Raw genomic sequence first — 19,844 nt, 5'->3', positions numbered from 1 at the left:
TATCTGATAATCGTCTGTGTGTTTCACGTTGGTGCGTGTAGCAGAGCTTTGTTTCATTCGCCCGTGCTATAATTTAAAGTTATTGGGGTGCATCAGGATGGATGAAGAATGACCGCCACATAAATGGAGTGCAAGCGCTTGCTGAAGGAAAAGGTTGACGTCTCGTCTTTGTTCTCTTTTCTTGCTGCAGCTCCAAGTACTGCATTCCCCACCTGAAGAAGTCCAGCAATCCGCACATTCTCATGCTCAGCCCACCGCTCATCATGAAACCAATCTGGTTTCAGAACCACCTAGGTACCCGAGCCTTCTCTACAAGTCATTTGGGGCTTCTAATACCCGTATGCACGCCATGTTTACTTTGTTCTAAAAAGCACTAAGTTGCAGTTCACACACTTTCATCGTTATAAAGTGAGAAAAATCATGCAATCCCGGTAGCAGTCTGCATTGCATAACTTGTTTTTTCATATCTTTAACATGCGTGGGCATTATTTCGAAAATTATTATTACTATCCTCTGACTCAGTTTATCGATCTGTATCAACATGTTTTGGATGCTTGCTAGAGTGGGTTGTCAGTTTCCATCAGAGAAAAAAATCATGGTACCCACTTGGAAACTTGCTTGCTAAATGTTTGACATATGCAAATTACAAGCACATGCGAATATTCAAGCAATTTGAATGTTTGCAAAAATATTACAGTATTTGTATTCGCTTCAGCTTGAATTTAAAATGTTTTTAAATTTGAAGAATCTGTATTGAACTAATAGACATTACAAATCGCATTAGCCCCCCTGTAAAGATGGTTTCATTGCAGCGGAGTGGTGCTGAACTGAGGAAACAACGATTAGGGGAAATCCGCACTGCCGCGAAGTTCTACTTCATGGTTCAGTGGGCGCATTACCCTTACATCAGTTCATCTTTTTGAAGTTTGAAATCTTGTTTTACTGGCTCATATGCTTGCTCTATGTATAGTGAGTTTTAAAATCTAACGAATTTTGCAAGTTATCACTTGCATTTTGCCGAAAGTGACATCGCGCTACTATTCGCAGTTGCTTCCACTCTGCTTCGAAATAAAAAGAATGACATTTGCACAGGCCTTGTGTCAGTCCTAAAAAATATTGTGCAGGTTAGTTTGGTCATGACAAATGTGCACATTTTCAAAGAATACATACATGATGTATACTATTCAAATTAGGAATCATTTGATAAATCACCTGTTTGCTTGAAGCCTATAATTTATTATTGGCACAAGCCTACCTAATTATTTCAAATTTAAGTCTGCAAGCTCCACAGCGAGATCTGCTATTGCTGGCAAGACGTTATTAACAGACCACGCTAGTACTGCACCCAGCTGTGCTGCAAGCAATCAATACCAAGTGCACCAAGCCACATCGCTCCATGCAGTGGATCTGTTGTAGGAGACAATAATATAATAGATAGTTGGGTATAATATACATCACCCACTCACATTTTTTGACTTCTTTATCTATAAAACACGCAGTGAGGGTACCACCACTAAATGTTTTTTTTCCTAGTTGCATAATAGCTGCTAAATGTGCAAAACGTGAAGCATAAACATGCTATTTTCACAACATTGCATTTTAATCCATTCACCAAGTAAGAGGTCTCCTCACTCTTTACTGTCCTGCTAAAGCATTTTTTCAGTCATTTTGATGGTTCCTTTAGGAACGCACAAGCTGTTGGAGCATATGTGATGTATATGTGACAAAGCATATGTGACGCATAACGGTTCTTTCACAGGAAAGCGCTGAGTATGTACTATTTTCATTTCTCTTCGAACAATTCATTGATTGAGCACTTTACCACGAACTGAAGCATTGAGCACTTCCTAAGTGTTCAGCACTTCCATCTGTGGACTGAAGTGCACATCAATCCGTGAGGTATTCAACATTTTTGAATGTGCAAATAATGGGACATTCTTTTTTGCCTTGCAGCTTACTCTATGTCCAAGTACGGAATGTCCATGTGTGTTTTGGGCTTGTCCGAGGAGCTGCGTGCAGATGGCATTGCCGTCAATGCTTTGTGGCCTAAGACAGGTGAGCTGTCTGTTCTGGGGGAGAAACACGTAATACTTGCTAACACGAAGCTGTGTACAACATCACTCCTTCCAGCACAATCGTTTTACTCTGCCTTAGAAAATTGTTTATACAGAACGCACGTGTCAATTCCAAGTTCATTCAGAAAATCGGACAGTTCAGACAAATCCTTTTCCGGCAATAGTGTGGAAGTAAACTTAACGGCAGTGCATGCTGTGGCCAGGCCGACCCGGAATATGTACAACACAAGTCATTTGGGGCTTGTGTTGAAAACTAAAAAACTAGTGTCAGTTATATCGTGGCAACTCCCATGGATTTTCTGACAAGCCTTTGGAGCAGTTTTGTAGGTGCAACGCTTTTAAGGTTGGCCAAATTGAGGATCATGTGTAATGGTGATTGATATCTACTTTTTAATCATGGAAAATCTTTAAAAACTCGTTTAGTGATCAGTGCTTCTTTCGTAAGAATCATTAGAAGCACTGTATGTATTTCGGTGGTTCTTTTGTAAAGAAAAAATTGAAGCTTCAACAGGACTTACTGTCTGCAATTTATTTATTTTACTTGGAATACTGCTAGCTCGTATAGGCTGTTACAGGGTGGTATTTGATCACAAAATACAGTAAAATCTGTCACTGCAAGTTGTAATGCTCCACAAGAAGAGAATAAACACACAAGCAGTACTAGTTTTCAGTCATAAGAAATACTACTTCAGGTTCGATTCAAAGGAAGCCAAGCTATTAATGCCATTGAAAACTTCCAGACCATGGCCATTCCATTCAGCTACAGTCAACGTCGGATTTCCCGGAACCGCGAGGAACCGCGAAAATGTCCGAAAAATCTGGCAGTCCAGAAAAACGAAAGCAAGTGAAAACACACCTTTTTAATCGACATTTTTTGCTGATTGAGAGGGTCATCGAAAGAGTACACAATTCTTATTGCAATCCAGCAAATGCAAGGTTTAGATGGCTCTGAAAGGAGCCGTTTATACAAAATAAAATCAAAAGAAAGAAAAAAAGTTTCATGTGGCTGGCATTGCCGCATTTGTAAACACTTAGGTCCAAGAAGAAAAAGTCCCTCATTTTCGTTTGCATGGCATTAAACTTGCCCACGATGATGTATGCCTCAATTTCAGCTAACATTATGTTGTCACTTTACACTGACAACAGTGCCATTGCTCACGTGAACTCTGAGTTCATTGGATGTGTAGGTGCCGCCTCTTCGATCTCGGTGTTGTATTCGTCGGAATCCTCCATAACTTGACGAATTATTTCGTCATTGGTCAATTCTGCACACAGCTCGAGGTCTCTGTCAGCGTCGGCGAAGCCCTCAAAGGTTATCTCGGCTGGAATCAAAATACTGGCAGCGTGCAGATCGTCAAAGGCAATGTCCCCATGTGGAAGTTGGTCGCACACGCTGTCCATTCCAGGCGAGATGGCTGTCTCGCCGTGCAGTATGAAGCTTGCGTGGCGAAAACAGTTCCAGGGGGTCTGTTTTGTAACCGCCTTCCACGAGTCTGCAAGCGTGCCGACCGCAGGCTGTAAGTGAACAGCGTAGCTATTCCAACTGTTGGAGAACAGGCAACAGGGCACCATGCGACTGTGGCCACAGACTTGACTAAGGTACAGCTGGCAATGAATTGGTGTGTGCTGTATTGTGGCCTTTGCGGTTTCAAGGATGTGGTAGCCGCGATGCAGTGGGTTCGAGGGTACGAAAACAATGAAAATGATGGCGTCAATAGTGACTTCGAGTCTGCGGTTAGCGGTAAAAAGTTTGGAAAATTGAATGGCAATAGCTATGAACGTCCGGAATTTAGGACTTTTTATAATATGTTCACTCTATGGGCAACTTGACGGTGCCACAGATAAGGCCAGGAAATCGGGCCTCCAAGAAATCGGATGTTGACTGTATGTATGAACAAGAATTGTATATTTATACATGTCAACTCGCAGCCTATAGGACGAAAAGAGATCAGTTGGCGCGACAAGAATTCGCTCCAGGTTGGAGCACGTTGAATTTGCTGCTTGACAGCTGATCAAGGAATTTTAGGCGGGCAATTTAGTGTTCTTAGTCCTGCCCATGCTAGCAGGCTTGTTGCATATTGTGTTTGTCAATTAGACAAGTAAATTAATTTTGTTGCCCATTTTTGAACATGTCCCAGCCTATCGACATGGTATTGCTGGGGAGGATCTAAAGTTATCTAGCATATCTTGTAAACTTGAAACTTTCTGAGGTGACATTAGCTTGTTTATAGTTCGTGGTATCCGCCTTAGCTTCTCTTAATCAAGAAAACACAGGAGTGTTGTTTTTATTTGTGAATACATGCATGAAGTTTCTCCTCACATGCTAATACAGTGGAATCCCGATTTCACGACCCTCTCAGGACTGCGCAAAATCATCGCAAAATGCAGGTGTAAAATCCAAACATGAAAATTTACACCCACAAAAAATGTTTAGCAAGCGGATTAGCGAGAAAGTTTAACACAAACTACCAACAAACTCTACAGGGCTCTAATACAAAGCAAAAAGTATACTGCCGCGCAGGTACTAGTTATAATTCATTTAAACGAACCTGAGTGCTCCGCGATCCGCTGGCTCGATTCCCAAGAGCCGTAGTGAGGCATCAAATACACTTAAATATCTGTAAGCTTCTTCTGCACTTTCTTTAAGCCCATCCGCAAAAGCTTCCCCTCAATATTGGAAATGTCCGAAGGCATGTCCTCCGTGGCGTTCGTATGCGCTGTGTGCCTTGGCCCCGCACACAGAAGAAAGAAGGCGCGGCGGGTCCCTATCGGTACGGGCGGGCCGGCGCTGCCTCCTTCCTCAGTCTCCGCTGCCTCTCGGAGTGAGTTGCGTGTCTGATAGTTCTGTGTTGGAGAAAGCGCGCGCATCTTCGATAGCGGGTATGCCATATTGTACGCGGAGGTGACATGCCCGAGAAGACGATCATGGAGCTGCGTCCGCGGGTTGTGGATGCACGACTGCGAGTTCAGGCCATTATGCGCATTGTTGTACAAGCTCCCGTAGGGGGAGCGATGCATTCATTTATCAAGGGTGACTGTTGATAGCAGATGGCAGCTGCACAGCTGAAGGTACGCGATATTGTTTTGAGATGCGCTTTCGTGTAAGTCCTAATAATGCCGCATTACATCACATTACATCCTAATTATGCCTTCCCCCTCCTCAACTAAAATGCTACACAGGTTAGCCTTCCCTAGACAAAATTCTTCGGACGCATTTGCATAACGAAAGCAGGAATGAGATGGTCGTACAAAAAGGGTGAAAAGAATGTGGAAAGCCACAACCGCGCCCCTTTACGCCGCTTTCACAGCCGCTAAGAGGGTGAAAGAAAGACGAACGAACGGCATCTGAAAGCCAAAGTTAACTGTTTTACCAAGCTCTCGCCATGCGAAGGGTTCCTCCTGCTGGTGTGGCAAAAAACACCCGCGACACGTCCTTTTTGTTCGTCATTTTGTCTCTCCGCTTCGTGCGGATCGTCGTGAAAAACGGGTTCGGCGTAAAATGGCGTTGGATAATTCAGGTTTTTAATGCATTGCATCTATGAGGCTTTCGCAGGGACGGGACAAATCCGTCGTAAAATGCGAGTCTTCTTGAAACCGGGGGACATGAAACGGGGATTCTGCTGTACAGAAGAATAAAAAATATATATATTCAGGGTTATTTTTTGTTTGTTCTTCAAATGCATACGTGTTGTGTTCTCCTAACTAAACGAAAATGAACTTGCTTTCCCCCCCTTTTTTTATCGTCTCAGCTATCCACACAGCAGCCATAGAGATGCTCATGGGTGCCGAGCACGGTCAAAGCTCAAGCCGCAAGCCTACCATCATGGCCGATGCTGCGTATGCCATCCTGACCAAGCCCAGCCGGTCTTTTACTGGCAACTTCTGCATCGACGAACGGTTGCTGAAAGAAGAAGGGGTCAAGGACTTCGAACAGTATTCGTGTGTGCCTGGTGAGTGAAGTTTGTCTTACATTGCGACAGATACTGAGAGAGAGCCCGACTATAGAGAGCATTTGTTGCAACAGCAAATATATGAATACTCTTGGCAGGTTTTTGCTGTCGCTGTTGCCGTTGGCGCCATTGTGTCTTTCATATATATTGACATGAGCATGTAGTGGGTTTTAGGCTGTTGCGGGGCTAGTGTCATCATTACTTGTGCGTGTCGAAGGATTTGGTCGGCAAATATGTAATTGTTTCTGAAATAGCTTCTGTGGATAAAAAGATATTAACATCTGTGATTTAATTAATTATGCACTTCATTGGGGGCTTTTTGGCAACTTAATCAAGCTAGATCCAAAAAATAAATGCATAGCCCCAATGCTGAGGGCTTTCTGTATGGGGTGATGCTACTTTTATTAATTTTAGGCATTATATAGATAAGAAAACAGACCAGCACTTACAATGGATATTCTGTTCAATTTTCGCTCATTACTATCCATAATTGTAATTAACAGTATGCTTCTAGAGTAATCAAAATAGCATCACCCCGTAGGTAATGTTATTACAAATAAAATGATACCAAGTTTGTCATTCTCAATCAACAGTAACATATAAGAAAAACCCCTAAGGTTTAGTGTGGTGCACAAAAACATAGAACTGAGAAAAACGCATTTAAAGTTTCTAATAACTGCAACTTTTGCTAAAGTGAAGCTAGAGCAATAAAAATGGCACCGTTGTATAGCTCTACATTATGTGAGTATGGCTGTACCAAATGTGTCAATGCACCTTCCCAAAATATTTGCCATAGCTCATTTAAAAACTGTGTACTGGCCGTTGAATCAGTATAAGGAACCCAGTCTACAACTTTGTGGCTGTTCTAGTGCACTGAAAACCAAAGGAAGACACATGTTATATATAAAAACATCGCCCTTTTATACATAAAACACTATTTCAAGTAAAACACGCATTTTTGTCCCAGACATCCTTCATCAATGCGCTGCCTCGGCCATCTCCGGCGTTCTCGGCGGCGCGCAGGCCGCTCCCTTCTGCCGCGCATTCCACGCTCGCTTTCGTTTCCTGCCGAAAGCTTGACGAGTGTTCTTCTTCAGGCGAGCTTCCCAAGCCATGCCGGCGAAATGCAGAAAGGCGTATACGTCGGCGACGTCGGTACACGAGCGGGTAGCAGACGAGATAACACGCACGAGAGCAGGCGCCGACAGAGCAAAACCAAACAAACAAAAAAAAAAGAGCGAGCAACCTTGGCCGCGCCAGCCAATGGTAAGCGCGAGACGGGGGGGCTCGCCGGCGCGCGCGCGCTCTAGCCAATCAGCGGTCCGGCAGACGGCTTCGCAACACGGGGGAGGGCAGTCGTTGTGTTGGAGCTACGCCATTTTGAGAGCCCGCAAAACGCCCACAAAGAAACCAGCTTCAAAACAAGCCCAAGATGGCGCCGATCCGCCGGCTGCTTCGCTGGCGGCGCGCGCGGGAAGTTCGAACAAATTTTATGTTTTGCGGGTTGTTTTGCGACTCCCGTGATGGTTTGAAAATAGATTTTAACCTATTTTTTTATCGAATTTAGCGTTAAGAATTTGAGGAGAGGTGCTTATAGGTTCAAAAATTTGAAAAATGCGTTTTTCTCAAAATCGATTTTTTGGCCATTTTTTACTTTTCTAAGACTTGCGTCCCCCCTTGAGCTCTATTACTCAAAGCATATGAAGAGCGTGACCCTAGAATGAAGCAGTGGTTGGAGGTGTCGCTGAGCGATAGTGACCTTTCTGTGCATGCAGTGTCAAATTAATGCCACAAACGAACTACTGTATTTACTCACATAATTTTCACACTCTTATAATTCTCACGTTCCCGCATTGCCCAAGAAAAATATTATATTTTTTTCATGAGTAATCATCGCACTCCCAAAAATTGCTCCAATAATGTTGTCTGCTTCCAACCACTGATGATAGCGTGCAACAGCCTAGCACCATTTCTTAATTAAGCATCATGCTTACTGCCATTTAACAGAGCTCTAATCTAATCCAAGCCAAGCCACAATTACCAAGTACGCGTTTTGGCCTGTAATGACAGCATGTGACGTCCTTCTGCGACTAGGCTATGGATCGGTACGGAGGCTATGCGGCGGCCTTCAAGTTAAAGCTGATCGACTATGCACTAGAAAATGGCAACAGGGCCGCTGGCAGGCACTTCAGAGTTGATGAATTTTGTGTCCTGTACTGGCGACCGCAGCTCGCACAGCTGAAGCCCACCAACAAGACACATCGTGCTTTCCGGGGGCCTAACACTGGACAATATCCACAGGTAGAGGCGACACTTGTCCTACATCAAGGGTCACCGTGTAGATGGGTGTGCCGTATCCATCGAGTTAAAAACAAGGTGTGCGTAATTTCCAGGAAGGAGGGCGTTCGGCGCAAGATTTCTGCGCAAGGAATGGATGGTCCGCACACTTTATGTGACGAAGTGAACTGTCACTTAGAAGACGGACGACTTTGTGTTAGCAGTTACCTCGGCATATGAAAATAAGATTGTCCTTTTTTCAGTGATTTGTAATCCGGATTTGGCAGGAAAAGAACTTTTTGCTCTCGCAAATTCCAAATGCGGATCAAACGCCGCTCAATTTTTAACATGCCGCATGACACAACAGCCGAAGAAAAAAGTGTACTAAGTGCGCACCTTTGAACAAGGTGCAGAGAAAGTGCACAGTCATGCTCGCCGTTTCAGCGGACGGATGAAAGCAGCCATCTGTAGGGCATGTACGCCTGTTTTCATGTGTTCTGTTTCGTCACAGTGCTTGCGTCAAAGACCTAGACCGCACAAAGGTCACTTTGCTTGATGGTGCAGCGGTGTAAAAGAAAACTACCGATCGGCGAAGAAACCAGACCGAACACCGTTTCTTGTTTTCAACTTCTTCTTCTCTCTGCAGTACTAGCCTGCACACGTTTATTCCTTTTCTTTTCCAAGATACTCCCGTCCCCCCAGTAGCGTCGCTCAATTCCAGTCTGTACAATTTCTGCACTGGTTTTCTGAAAAACTTCCCGTCTTGAGCTTTCACTCAACAAGGATAGACTGTTTGGAGAGAGTGTGTGCAAGCTGCAGTTGTTCGACGCGCTTCGCGAATACTTCCAGCTGAACATATCGGGCCCAAAACATTTCTGACTTGTTTAGCTCCCGTGCCAAAATTGTTTCGCTGAGCAAAGTTTGAAGTCCACCACATCGATTCACAAAGCTAAAGACCCAGGCGGTGATGCGCAGGAGCTTCTGCAGGTCTTTATGCTGCCTTATATCGATCACCGGGTGTAAGTTTCTGGACGACACTTGAAGAAATACATGTCGCGTCTCAATCTCTGTCTCTTTGTTTATCGGTTTGTACTGGTTAGGTTCTGGAGGCCAGCCTGATTTTTGCTGGGACAACCATTCAGGTCCATACCACCAATAGCGACATGCACGTAGAGTCCTTATCGGTATGTATACCCCTAGTCAGTACATCCCCTGGGTTGTCTTCGCCAGGGCAGTAGCGCCATAACGCTGTTTCTCTAACTTGCGTTATTTCAGTGACTCTGTGCTTTACAAATTGACTCCACTTGCTATAGTTTCCGCGTATCCAGCTCAGTGTGATCATGGAGTCAGTCCACATGACGCAATAGAAATGCTTGAAATCCCACGAGGAGCAAATGTATTTTAGCAATCTGGCTCCCACTACCGGGGCCATAAGCTCGAGCTTTGGAAGCGTTAATGTCTTAATAGGTGCCACTCTTGACTTCGCTACTATGAGAGAGGTAGCGGAGTTTCCACCTTCATCAAATGCTCTCAAATAGGCACATGCTTCATAAGCCTTCAGGCTGGCGTCGACAAATATATGCAGTTCAGCCTCTTTAAGTGCTCCATGCAGTCCGTCTCTCACGCAACGCGGAATCTTTATGTGGCCGAGCTGTATTACATCGGCACACCAGGCTGCCCACTGTGTCTTGATCTCCGCGGGCAATTCTTTATCCCAAGAATGACCTAAAACCCAAAGGCATTGAAACAAAAGCTTCGCAGTGATGGTGAATGGCGATAGAATGCCAAGCGGGTCATAAATTGGAGAAGCAACCATCAGTAGGGTACGTTTCGTGTCGAGCTCGCCAGCCACTAAATACTGGACCACCGACTTGGAAGAAAATTTGAAGTAATCATTTCCTATATCCCATTGCATTCCCAAGATTGCAGCTGCTTCTCCGGATGCTCCTTCTACTTGCTCCTCCTGGTTGTCAAAAATGTTCTGCAGCTGATGGTCATAGGTCTTCCACTTTCTGAGCCTCATGCCAGCATCTTTCATAATTGCTTTCGACTGCTCGTAGATGCGCCGATCTTCATGGAATGTCTCCGCACCCACCAATAAATCGTTGACATAAAATGCCTTCTTTAATGTAGAAGCGAGCTCTTTGTCTTCACATGCATTATCTAAGTGGTAGTGAATAGTTGCCATGAGCAAGAAAGGGCTTGACATTGATCCAAACCGTACCCGTGTCATGTGCCATTCGACGAGCTTACGGTGTTGGCTTACGGAAATAGAGTCAAACCAGAAAAACCGGAATGCATCTCGGTCAGTCTTCTGTATCTCAATTTGTAAGAATGCCTTTTCGATGTCGGAATTGATGGCGACAGGGTACCACCGAAAGCGAAGAAGGACTTGCAGCAATTCTGGATTGAGATTCACTCCTTTATCCAAGCAGTCGTTAAGGGATGGTACACCTTGGGTGTGTGACGATGCGTCGAACACTACACGCAGTTTGGTAGTTAACGATTCCTCTCTTATTACTTCCCGATGTGGCATATAATATATGGTGTGATCTCGATCCTGAGGAATATCCTTAGGCACCGTTTCCGCATGACCCAACTCCTGATATTGCCGGATTACTCTGTCATATCGCTGCAACATTCCTTCCATTGTTGATAGCCTCCGTGTTAATCTTTGTAGACGTGATAGCGCGATTTCCCGGTTGTTCCTTAGAAGCTGTTTCTTATCTTCCTTCCAAGGCAATGCCGCTGTGTATCTCTCGCTTTACTTGCTAATGGTTTCATGTAATCGTGCAACGGACCAATGGGAGGAAGGTGCCGTTGAATCTGCGATGCCCATTGCTTCTAGTTGCCAAAAGGATTGCAAGATCTGCGAGGTTGATTCGTCATCAACAATTGCTTGCACTTTCAGAATGCAGACCATTAGGCTAGAGCTGCAGTCAAGAAAGGCTTTTTGGTGACTGGGTCCTTGTAGCGTCCATCCAAAAGCTGTATCTATTGCTACCAGTCCTGGAACTTCTGCACTTTTGACGATGCGTCCTGACATGATTTGCCAGAGGTGGTCAGCACCGATCAACAAGCTGAAGCTATTTTCCGTTTCCGCACCAAACTTCTTTTTGTCCACAATGACCTCTCCTTCAAGATGCAGGCTCTGAACAAAATGGCTGTCAGCTTTCGTGGAAGCAATATCGTGGCAGATAACTGGAACAACGATTGCGCGCAACGTTCAGGTGTCAGAATCGTGTTGGCTACGCAGAGAAACTTCTAACACTTGCCGTTTTTCCACAATACTTGGCGATGAACAGCCAAACGTATTCAGTGCAATTTGTGTTTCTCCCAGCACCTGTAGGTGTAATGTCTTGGCGAGATCTTCTGTGACGAAGGATCGCTGGCTCCCTCCATCGAGAATCCCTCGAACATACCTTGTTTTGCCGTTTTTGATGACAAAGGCGCGAAACGTTTGTAGATATACTTCACTGTGGGGATGTTGTGCCCCCGCTCGGTGAATCCTTGTCACACAGCATAACTGATGGTGACGACATCATTCCTACTGTGCTGCCGGAGGAGTCAACTGGACGAGAAGGTGTCGCTGTTTGGTTCGATGTATAGTGCGGGTCGCACATACTTGATGCGTGCTTCCCGTGGCAACTCGAGCAGGTGAGTTTTACGCGGCGTGCCTGATGTCCTCGGAACGTGCATCGATAGCAGCGGTTGTCTTTCACAAGCATTCCTTTCTTCGAATCGATGGCAAGGTTCGTGTCTAAAGCTCGGGTGCCATGTTTCTTCGACTTGCAGAAAAAACACTCATCCCAGCTGTTTGATGTGCTGTGTAGTACGGAAGCCGTGCTGGTGCTGCCGCTTCGAGTCCTCTGTGCACGGTCATCCAGCAGTCGGTCATTAAAGGGTTTGCACTGCTCCCGACTTTCTAGCTCTATATGTGTATAGGTGAGCAGCTCCTTTAACTCCGCATCAGATGTAGCAGCTGCCACGCTTGGCTCAAGGACATTGGCAGCAGACCCGTTTTCTCTTAGTGCCTGACTGCGCTTTGCACGTGTGTAGGCCAAAATGATGTCGTACGGTAGGGCTTTCTGTAAAATGTCAATCAGCATAGCGGAAAAGCTAAGCGTAGAAACATTTAGTGCTGTTAGACAACGGATATTCAGCTGCACAGCATCGTAAAGTCGCCTAAGGCCGTGCACGTCGTTTCCCGACTTGATGTGAGGTAGATTGCGAAGCGCTGATAGTCTATATGTGTATAGGTGAGCAGCTCCTTTAACTCCGCATCAGATGTAGCAGCTGCCACGCTTGGCTCAAAGACATTGGCAGCAGACCCGTTTTCTCTTAGTGCCTGACTGCGCTTTGCACGTGTGTAGGCCAAAATGATGTCGTACGGTAGGGCTTTCTGTAAAATGTCAATCAGCATAGCGGAAAAGCTAAGCGTAGAAACATTTAGTGCTGTTAGACAACGGATATTCAGCTGCACAGCATCGTAAAGTCGCCTAAGGCCGTGCACGTCGTTTCCCGACTTGATGTGAGGTAGATTGCGAAGCGCTGATAGTTGGCATTGCTCGATTCATTTTCGATCTCCGAAGCGTTCCTTCAATAACTCAATGGCGTCTGCATAACAGGCTTCGGAAGTCGGAAAACCACATATCGCAGCTGCCGCTTCACCCGCAAGATAATGACGTAGATAGAAGAACTTCGTCGTTGTTGACAAAGCGTTGTTCAGGTGGACAGTTTGCTCAAACTGCTCCCAGAAAGCCGACCATTCATGTATATCATCTCTGAATGTTGGCATGCCAAGGTTCGGCAGCCTTGGGTCAATTGCGGTCGGCACGTCAGAAGGTGGTGGGTTTGCGTTCTGAGGAGCAGCCGCTGCTGTACTGTCTCCATGTCGCAAACCATCTATCTTGCAGCGAATCTCAGCGAGCATGCTTATAGCTTTGTCGTTATACTCTGCTGCCGCGACATACTCAGCTTTGAGCTCCTTGTCCGTTATGTGCTCCTCGAGCGCATGATTGATCTTCGAGAGCTCGTTGTTGTTCGCTGACAAACGGTCATAAATACCTGTGAGTTTAAGCTTGTCCGCGGTAGGGTCACTTAGCAGTGACCTTGCTTCTTGCAGCATCTTGGTGTTCTGGGCTCGTCGAGCGGAGCGCTTGGTCTTGAGGCGATCTATCGGATCCGGTGTTGGAGTCTAGTCCGGTCTAGGCCGATCGGAAACGATTCGTTGCAGTCCTCGCCGCCTGCAAAACGACGCGGTCGAGTAGAAGGTCCCCTCGAGTCGTGCAATGAAGGAGACGTGTCCGCGCGAGGTGTTTCGGCACCACGATGTAAAGGAAAACTACCGATCGGCGAAGAAACCAGACCAACGCTGGTTCTTGCTTTTAACTTCTTCTTCTTCTCTCTGCAGTACTAGCCTGCACACGTTTATTCCTTTTCTTTTCCAACAGCGGTGTTTTCTAAAAGTGTGAGCCTTTTCTTGTGCGACATTCCTATTTGTCGCTATCAAATTCATTCCTTCACCTTTACAGCAAAACTGAGACTTTTTAAAATCAAGTTTTTACGTATTAAAAATACAGTCAAACCTCGCTACAAGGAACGCCGCTTCAACGAAATTTCTGCTACATTGAAAAATTCACAGTTCTCCGTCAGCAGTCCATAGGAGTCAATGCCTCATTGTCGCCACAACGAACACATTTTTTTCTACTGTCCCGCTTCAACAAAATTTCACGATGGAATTCCAGGCTCAGATATTTATTGTTCTACAGTAAACCCAATCTAATATTTTGATGCATTTTCAGAACGTGAAAATACGTCGACATAGTCTAAAATACGCATTGGCACCACCAGAAACCTCTGCTGTTCAGCAAGCATGGGTGCCACCATTGCTCGATAGTGATGGCAATGAGGCTGCCCTGCTTTTGCCACCGGCTTGCTTTTGGGCCGCAGACGTTCCAAAGCTGAAGCTCAGTCGCTCAGTTCATGGTTTCCTTCACGCAGCTGCCCCAGCTGCTTGGGGCAACCACGGAAGGATGCCTTTTTTGGTTCTAATGCTTGCTTATCATTTTATTCGCACTCAACGAAATCCACAAAATCAACAAAATCAGCTAGTCGCGAGTGATGGATGATAGGAATGGCATAGAATAAGGCAAAAGTCACCGCTCCAAGATACCCTGCCTCCATTTCGGCGTTGTCGGATACGCTTTGACGGTGGACAGCTGCTGGTGTTAACGTGTTAATGCAACTGCTTGGTATGTTCATGAAAGCGGTTGTAGGCATTGTTTCAGCGTGCTTTTCACCATGGCCTCGCTATTCATGACTAAGCGAAAACTTTTCAATTTTGAGAATAAATGTTTCTTTGTTTTGCTAGCTCATATTAGGTATATTTTTCTATTTCACTACAACGAAATTTTCACTTCAGTAAAATATTTTTCGTGCCCCATGAGTTTCGTTGTAGCAGGGTTCAACTGTACACTACAGTGGGAGAACACTGCCATTCCCTCTCGTCACAATACAGGCTCCAAGCTACAGCCAGACTTCTTCATTCCGGATGACGTCCTCGCCGAGTTTGACCAGCAGCAGGTGTCGTCGCTGGGCATTGGCGGTACCAGCGCAGCAGCCTCACCACCGTCTTCCACATCTAATAGTCCTGCTGCCAGTGACGGAGTCGATGGAATCGTGCAGAAGATCAACCAGAAGTTGAGCCCCGAGCTGGTTGCCTCTACTAAAGGGCTGTTTTTGTTCCAAGTTAAAGGTTAGTATGCTGCTTTTTCTCTGAGAAGGCTGTAAAATTAGTGTTATAACAGAAGGGCTTCTTTGACAGGGTTATAGAAATTTTGCATTGTTCAAGTCGAAGTCGTGGCTACATAATATGGCACAACCATTCTAATAGCGCGCTTTTTTATTACTTATTCTGTTGTTCACATCACCACAGCCGGTATGCCGTGTAAATTTATGGTAGGGTAGGATGGCTTCTTGATGCCTGGTATTCCACTATAAATATATATTTGTACAGGGCTGGCAAGAAATATTTTAGTTGCTTTTGCATGGCTTATGCTATTGCTCATTCTATGAATGTTCGACTAGCAACTTCTTTATCCCACCACCACATCTGACATTACGCTGGCGATAAAAAGCTCTTTAGCAAGTTTGATATTGAAACTGGCTATTTGTGATGTGCAAGCCAGGTGGTGCAGATTGCATCTCCAAGGTATTTGACTGTATGTGCACGGCTGTAGAAAGTGAACCGATTTAAGTGGACAAGCAACTATAGCAGTGTTTTATGAAAGGCGTGCAGGGCGAGATTCCGATAATGCGACACTTTTGTGAGCATGCTGACGAGAGCATTGAAGAAATGCTTGTATCAAAACAACAGACCAGAACTCTACAGATGTGTCTTCACAAGCAATCGAAACATACGATCCTAGTGCTAGTGCTTTTTAAATTTTTTTTACTTGGGTGTTTTTTATTTCAGTGCTCCCTGGACTTAACAGATAATGATAGATGAGTTTGTGACTGTAGTTTGAGAAAGAGGGCACATTTTTGCTTCGCTCTGTGGGTTCCTCATGATCCACTGCAGCAGGGATCAAATGGCAGAGCATCCACCTTCAGTGTGGGAGGTACTGGATTTGATTCCTCTTGTCACCGCACCCTCCAGTCTTTCGGAAGTTGTGAGAGGTAACAGACTAGCCTCATGACAGCCTATGGTTATCTTAGAAAAAGGTGGCCTTTCCTTTATGCCCTTTTTTTTCATTCACTCAGTTTTCTTTGCTCACAATGTTGCCGCTTTCCTCATCGTGGGTTGCAGGAATCGGCAACCTTCCTAACCTCAACTGTCTAAACATGTTGCAAGCTATTACAGTAAAAGCTCGTTTATCTAGACCTCGTTAACTTGGAAATTCGTTTAACTCGGACTCGCGGTGCGGTCCCGGCAAAACTGTGTACATTTCAATGAGGTCAAATACTCATTAGTTCGGAGGGATTTAGCCGCGCACCGGTTATCTCTGACAACTCCTGAGAGGGCTATCGGGACTCCAGAGTCGCGCGATCTCGGTGGCTTGGAGGCTCAAGCACCGCTTGCCGTAACCGACGGCAGAACCGGAGTTTTGGAGAAACCGAAACCGAGCGAACTGCAGCAGAATACGACCATAATGATAGTGAATGAGTGGGAAGTGGCTAGGTGGCACTAGTCACCACCCGGCGGAAGGGCTTGGGTCCCCTGCGCATCCAGTGTCTACTGACATCTGCTTGCTACGCACATGCTACGTCTACTGGTGTACTTCGTGTCTTGGTTCTTTGTGTTGTGACTCCGCGTGTTACGGCTGTGTTTGTGCGCGTTGCCGCTGCCGTCGCGCTTCATGGCGGCCGTCACCGGAGTTCAGCGGCCACAGCAGCCAGCAAATGATCTTGAAAGAAAGGTTATGATATTGAAAGACGTGGACGCAGGTGTTTCTTGACAGGCGATAATGAAAAAGTATGATGTTAAGAGAAGCACCTTAAGCGACTACATGAAGAACAACGAAAAAATTTTTGAGGCGTTTGACAGCGGCAAATTCACCGGAAAACGAAAACGACTGAGTGCGGCAGCACACCCGAAGCAGGAGACGCTTTGCTGTGGATAACAGACATGCGGAACAACCAGCTTCCCTTGAGTGGACCGTTGATCTGTCAGCAAGCTGAAAGGTACACACTGAGAATGAACATCGAATCTTTCAGTACGTCTGAAGGCTGGTTTGCCCGCTTTAGAGAAAGGCAGGGGTTGGTCTTTCGAAACGTGTGCGGAGAAAAAGCAGCAGTGGAAGAACGGCGTATTGCTGACTGGAAGACAACTGAGCTTCCCCAGTACCTGGCTCGTTATGAGCCTGCCAACATCTGCAATGCCGATGAAACGGCTCTCTTTTTTAAAGCCTTGCCGGACAAAACGATCACGTTCAAGGGCGACCCGTGCGTTGGAGGGAAGAGGAGCAAAAAAAGGATCACTGTGCTTGTCGCTTCACTGTGCTTGTCGCTTCAGGCACCGAGCGCCTGCCACTGCTAGTCATCGGGAAGGCACGTAACCCAAGGTGTTTTAAAAACATTCACCACTTTCCTGTGCAATATCGTGCCAACAAAAAGGCCTGGATGACTTCGGATATTTTCCAAGCTTGGCTGCACCAACTCGACCGCCGCTTCTCCGCTAACAAGCATAAGGTTTTACTTCTAGTTGACAACTGCAGTGCTCATACCAGAGTGTCAGGGCTAGAGTGCATCGAACTTGTATTTCTACCTGCAAACAAGACGGCTGCTCCGCAACCGCTGGATGAAGGGATAATTCAGTACGTAAAAAGCAGGTACAGAAAGCATGTGCTGGAACGGATCCTGCTGTGCAAGGAAGCAGGGCGAGAATGCGACGTGACTCTCCTGACAGCAATTCACATTTTGGCTCATGTCTGGAGTGAAACGCCGCCCGCCGTCATTGCAAATTCTTTCCGGCACAGTGGCTTTGTCCGCCCTGATGACTCGAATATTCCTCCAGAGGACACCCGCGAGCCCACTGAAAATATGGACGACGAGGTGAATGACACGCATTTTGACTCTCTTCTTTCTAGTGGCGTCCAGATTTTAGACTACGTCGCTACAGACTATCATGTTGCCGCTGCTGGTCCGCTGACTGACGATGATATATTATCGGAAGTGCTTGAGGAGGACCAAAATCACTGTTCTGATGATGACGGCCTGGATGAGTCGACGCGACGTCAATGCACCATGCAGGAGGCCGCTGAAGCCCTCGCTGTGGTCGAGGAGTTCTGCATTTGTTCTCGCGACAGTGAACTACCACCTGATGGGATTAAAAAGGATCGTTTTGTCAGAAGTTCCGACGGGGAAGCAAGCAAAAATAACGCATTTTTTTAAAAATAAAGGTTTGTCTGTGCTGTGTACGTTTTACTTTTGTTTTCATGGTCCATTCGATAATTCCGAATTCGGTTAACTCGGACATTTCCTCCGGTCCCGTGAGATCCGAGTAAACGAGTTTTTACTGTATATGCATCTCGGGTTGTGATGAGGGATCGTAGTTAGTGCTCTACAAGTTTACAATGGTGGCTGATTGGGTGACATTGTAAGGTCCAACCTTGTCTTCTTTGCAGTGGCGTTCTCCCTCTTATCTTTTCTGTTAACCTCTTCTTGTGCCTTTTCACTCAGTTTGTTTAAAGAACGTGTCATCAACATGATGCTTTACAAGGGCCGCTTCTCAAACGTTTTGACCGGCTGATGAAACTGTCTTCTCTCATCTCCACAGGTGGTGATGACTTCTTCGTAGACCTCCGAACGGAAGGGGGTAGCGTTGGCAAAGGCCAGCCGTCGGAAGGCAACTCGCCTGACGTCGTATTTACCATGGACGCCGACAGCCTGCTCAAGATGTTTGCAGGCAGTCTGAAGCCGACGGCAGCCTTTATGAGCGGCAAGATGAAGATCAAGGGCGACATGGGGAAGGCCATGAAACTCGAAAAGCTTATGGGCAGCCTCCGAGCCAAACTCTAGAAACCAACCGAGCCTTATGCTTTTTGTTTGGCAACTACTTCGGCATGTTTCACCGACTCCGGTCTGTGCAGCCAAGCAGAAGGAAGATCACAAAGGCTAGACACCAACAGCGCCACCCGCTTCATGAACGTCGCTGGTCAACCGGATTTTTCAGCTTACCTCGACGCAGAGACTGTGTCAACATTTGCTGGATCAAATGTAGTGCGTGATCTCGCATTTCGTTCAACTCCAGCGCGTTTGGTGCTTCCAGCGACCTCGAGAGGCATCGGCAAGACAACATAATTATGTGCAGTGGCTCGAGTCGTATCTTGAACTTCCTAGTGTGGAAGCTTTTTGATCAATTCATTTTATGATCGGGTCCACCTCATCGGGAACATAGCAATGTGGAAGTTTGTTAGTGTAACAAAGGGTGTGGTGAAGACAGCGTCTTATGAATAAGGTTAATTTTCCTTTTTCTCGGTTTCGGTTCTTCAGATGTCTAGAGTGTCACTGATGGTTATATCTTATCGCTTGATGAGATGTGATTTTAATTGAAATGTGGCATTCATTCGCATGATGGAGCAACTGTCTGGAATAGGAACAAGTGTTACTTTATACATTTTGAAATGTTTACCTTGCTCACTAGGATGGACATTATATCTGCACTAATGGCATTGATTGCATTAATTCTTGATGTTAATCAAGAAATATTTTTATACTGGAAAATGAATGCTGTCAGTTATTTAGTTGTGTTGTTGCAACACTCTTCATAGCATCTAGACTATCTTTTTTTTGTTACCAGGGCCTAATATTTTGCTTTATGTAAAAAAACTTATGCGGCTTTTACATATGAAGCTGTATGCTTGTATGCATAGAAAAAACGTGAGTAGTTTTGTTTTCAAAGCTGAATCTGTTACTGTATATAACACACTCGTGTGCCTTAAGAGAACTGTTATGCCTTATAGAACCATTCTGCTGTGCAATATGAATAGCTAAAGTATTTCGTATAACCTCTAACTGATGTTGGTTGTTTGCAATGTGT

General features: G+C 45.6%; 1 protein-coding gene across 1 annotated transcript in view; it reads left to right on the top strand.

Moving 5' to 3' along the window:
- The window catches only part of Hsdl2 (Hydroxysteroid dehydrogenase like 2), a 29,373-nt gene extending 10,261 nt beyond the window's left edge, over positions 1-19,112 (top strand). Inside the window, exons 4-8 of the mRNA XM_037432311.2 lie at positions 191-294; positions 1,954-2,055; positions 5,825-6,025; positions 14,823-15,059; positions 18,582-19,112. Of these exons, the coding sequence (XP_037288208.2) occupies positions 191-294; positions 1,954-2,055; positions 5,825-6,025; positions 14,823-15,059; positions 18,582-18,823 (886 nt within the window). The 3' untranslated portion in view covers positions 18,824-19,112. The remainder of the gene's footprint in view (positions 1-190; positions 295-1,953; positions 2,056-5,824; positions 6,026-14,822; positions 15,060-18,581) is intronic.
- Positions 19,113-19,844: the final 732 nt, after the last annotated feature.

The sequence above is a fragment of the Rhipicephalus microplus genome, chromosome 10 (assembly GCF_043290135.1).
Source record: "Rhipicephalus microplus isolate Deutch F79 chromosome 10, USDA_Rmic, whole genome shotgun sequence".
NCBI classification, from domain to species: domain Eukaryota; kingdom Metazoa; phylum Arthropoda; class Arachnida; order Ixodida; family Ixodidae; genus Rhipicephalus; species Rhipicephalus microplus.
The sequence above is the reverse complement of the archived record's forward strand: the minus strand, read 5'-3'. Positions and strand labels throughout refer to the sequence as shown.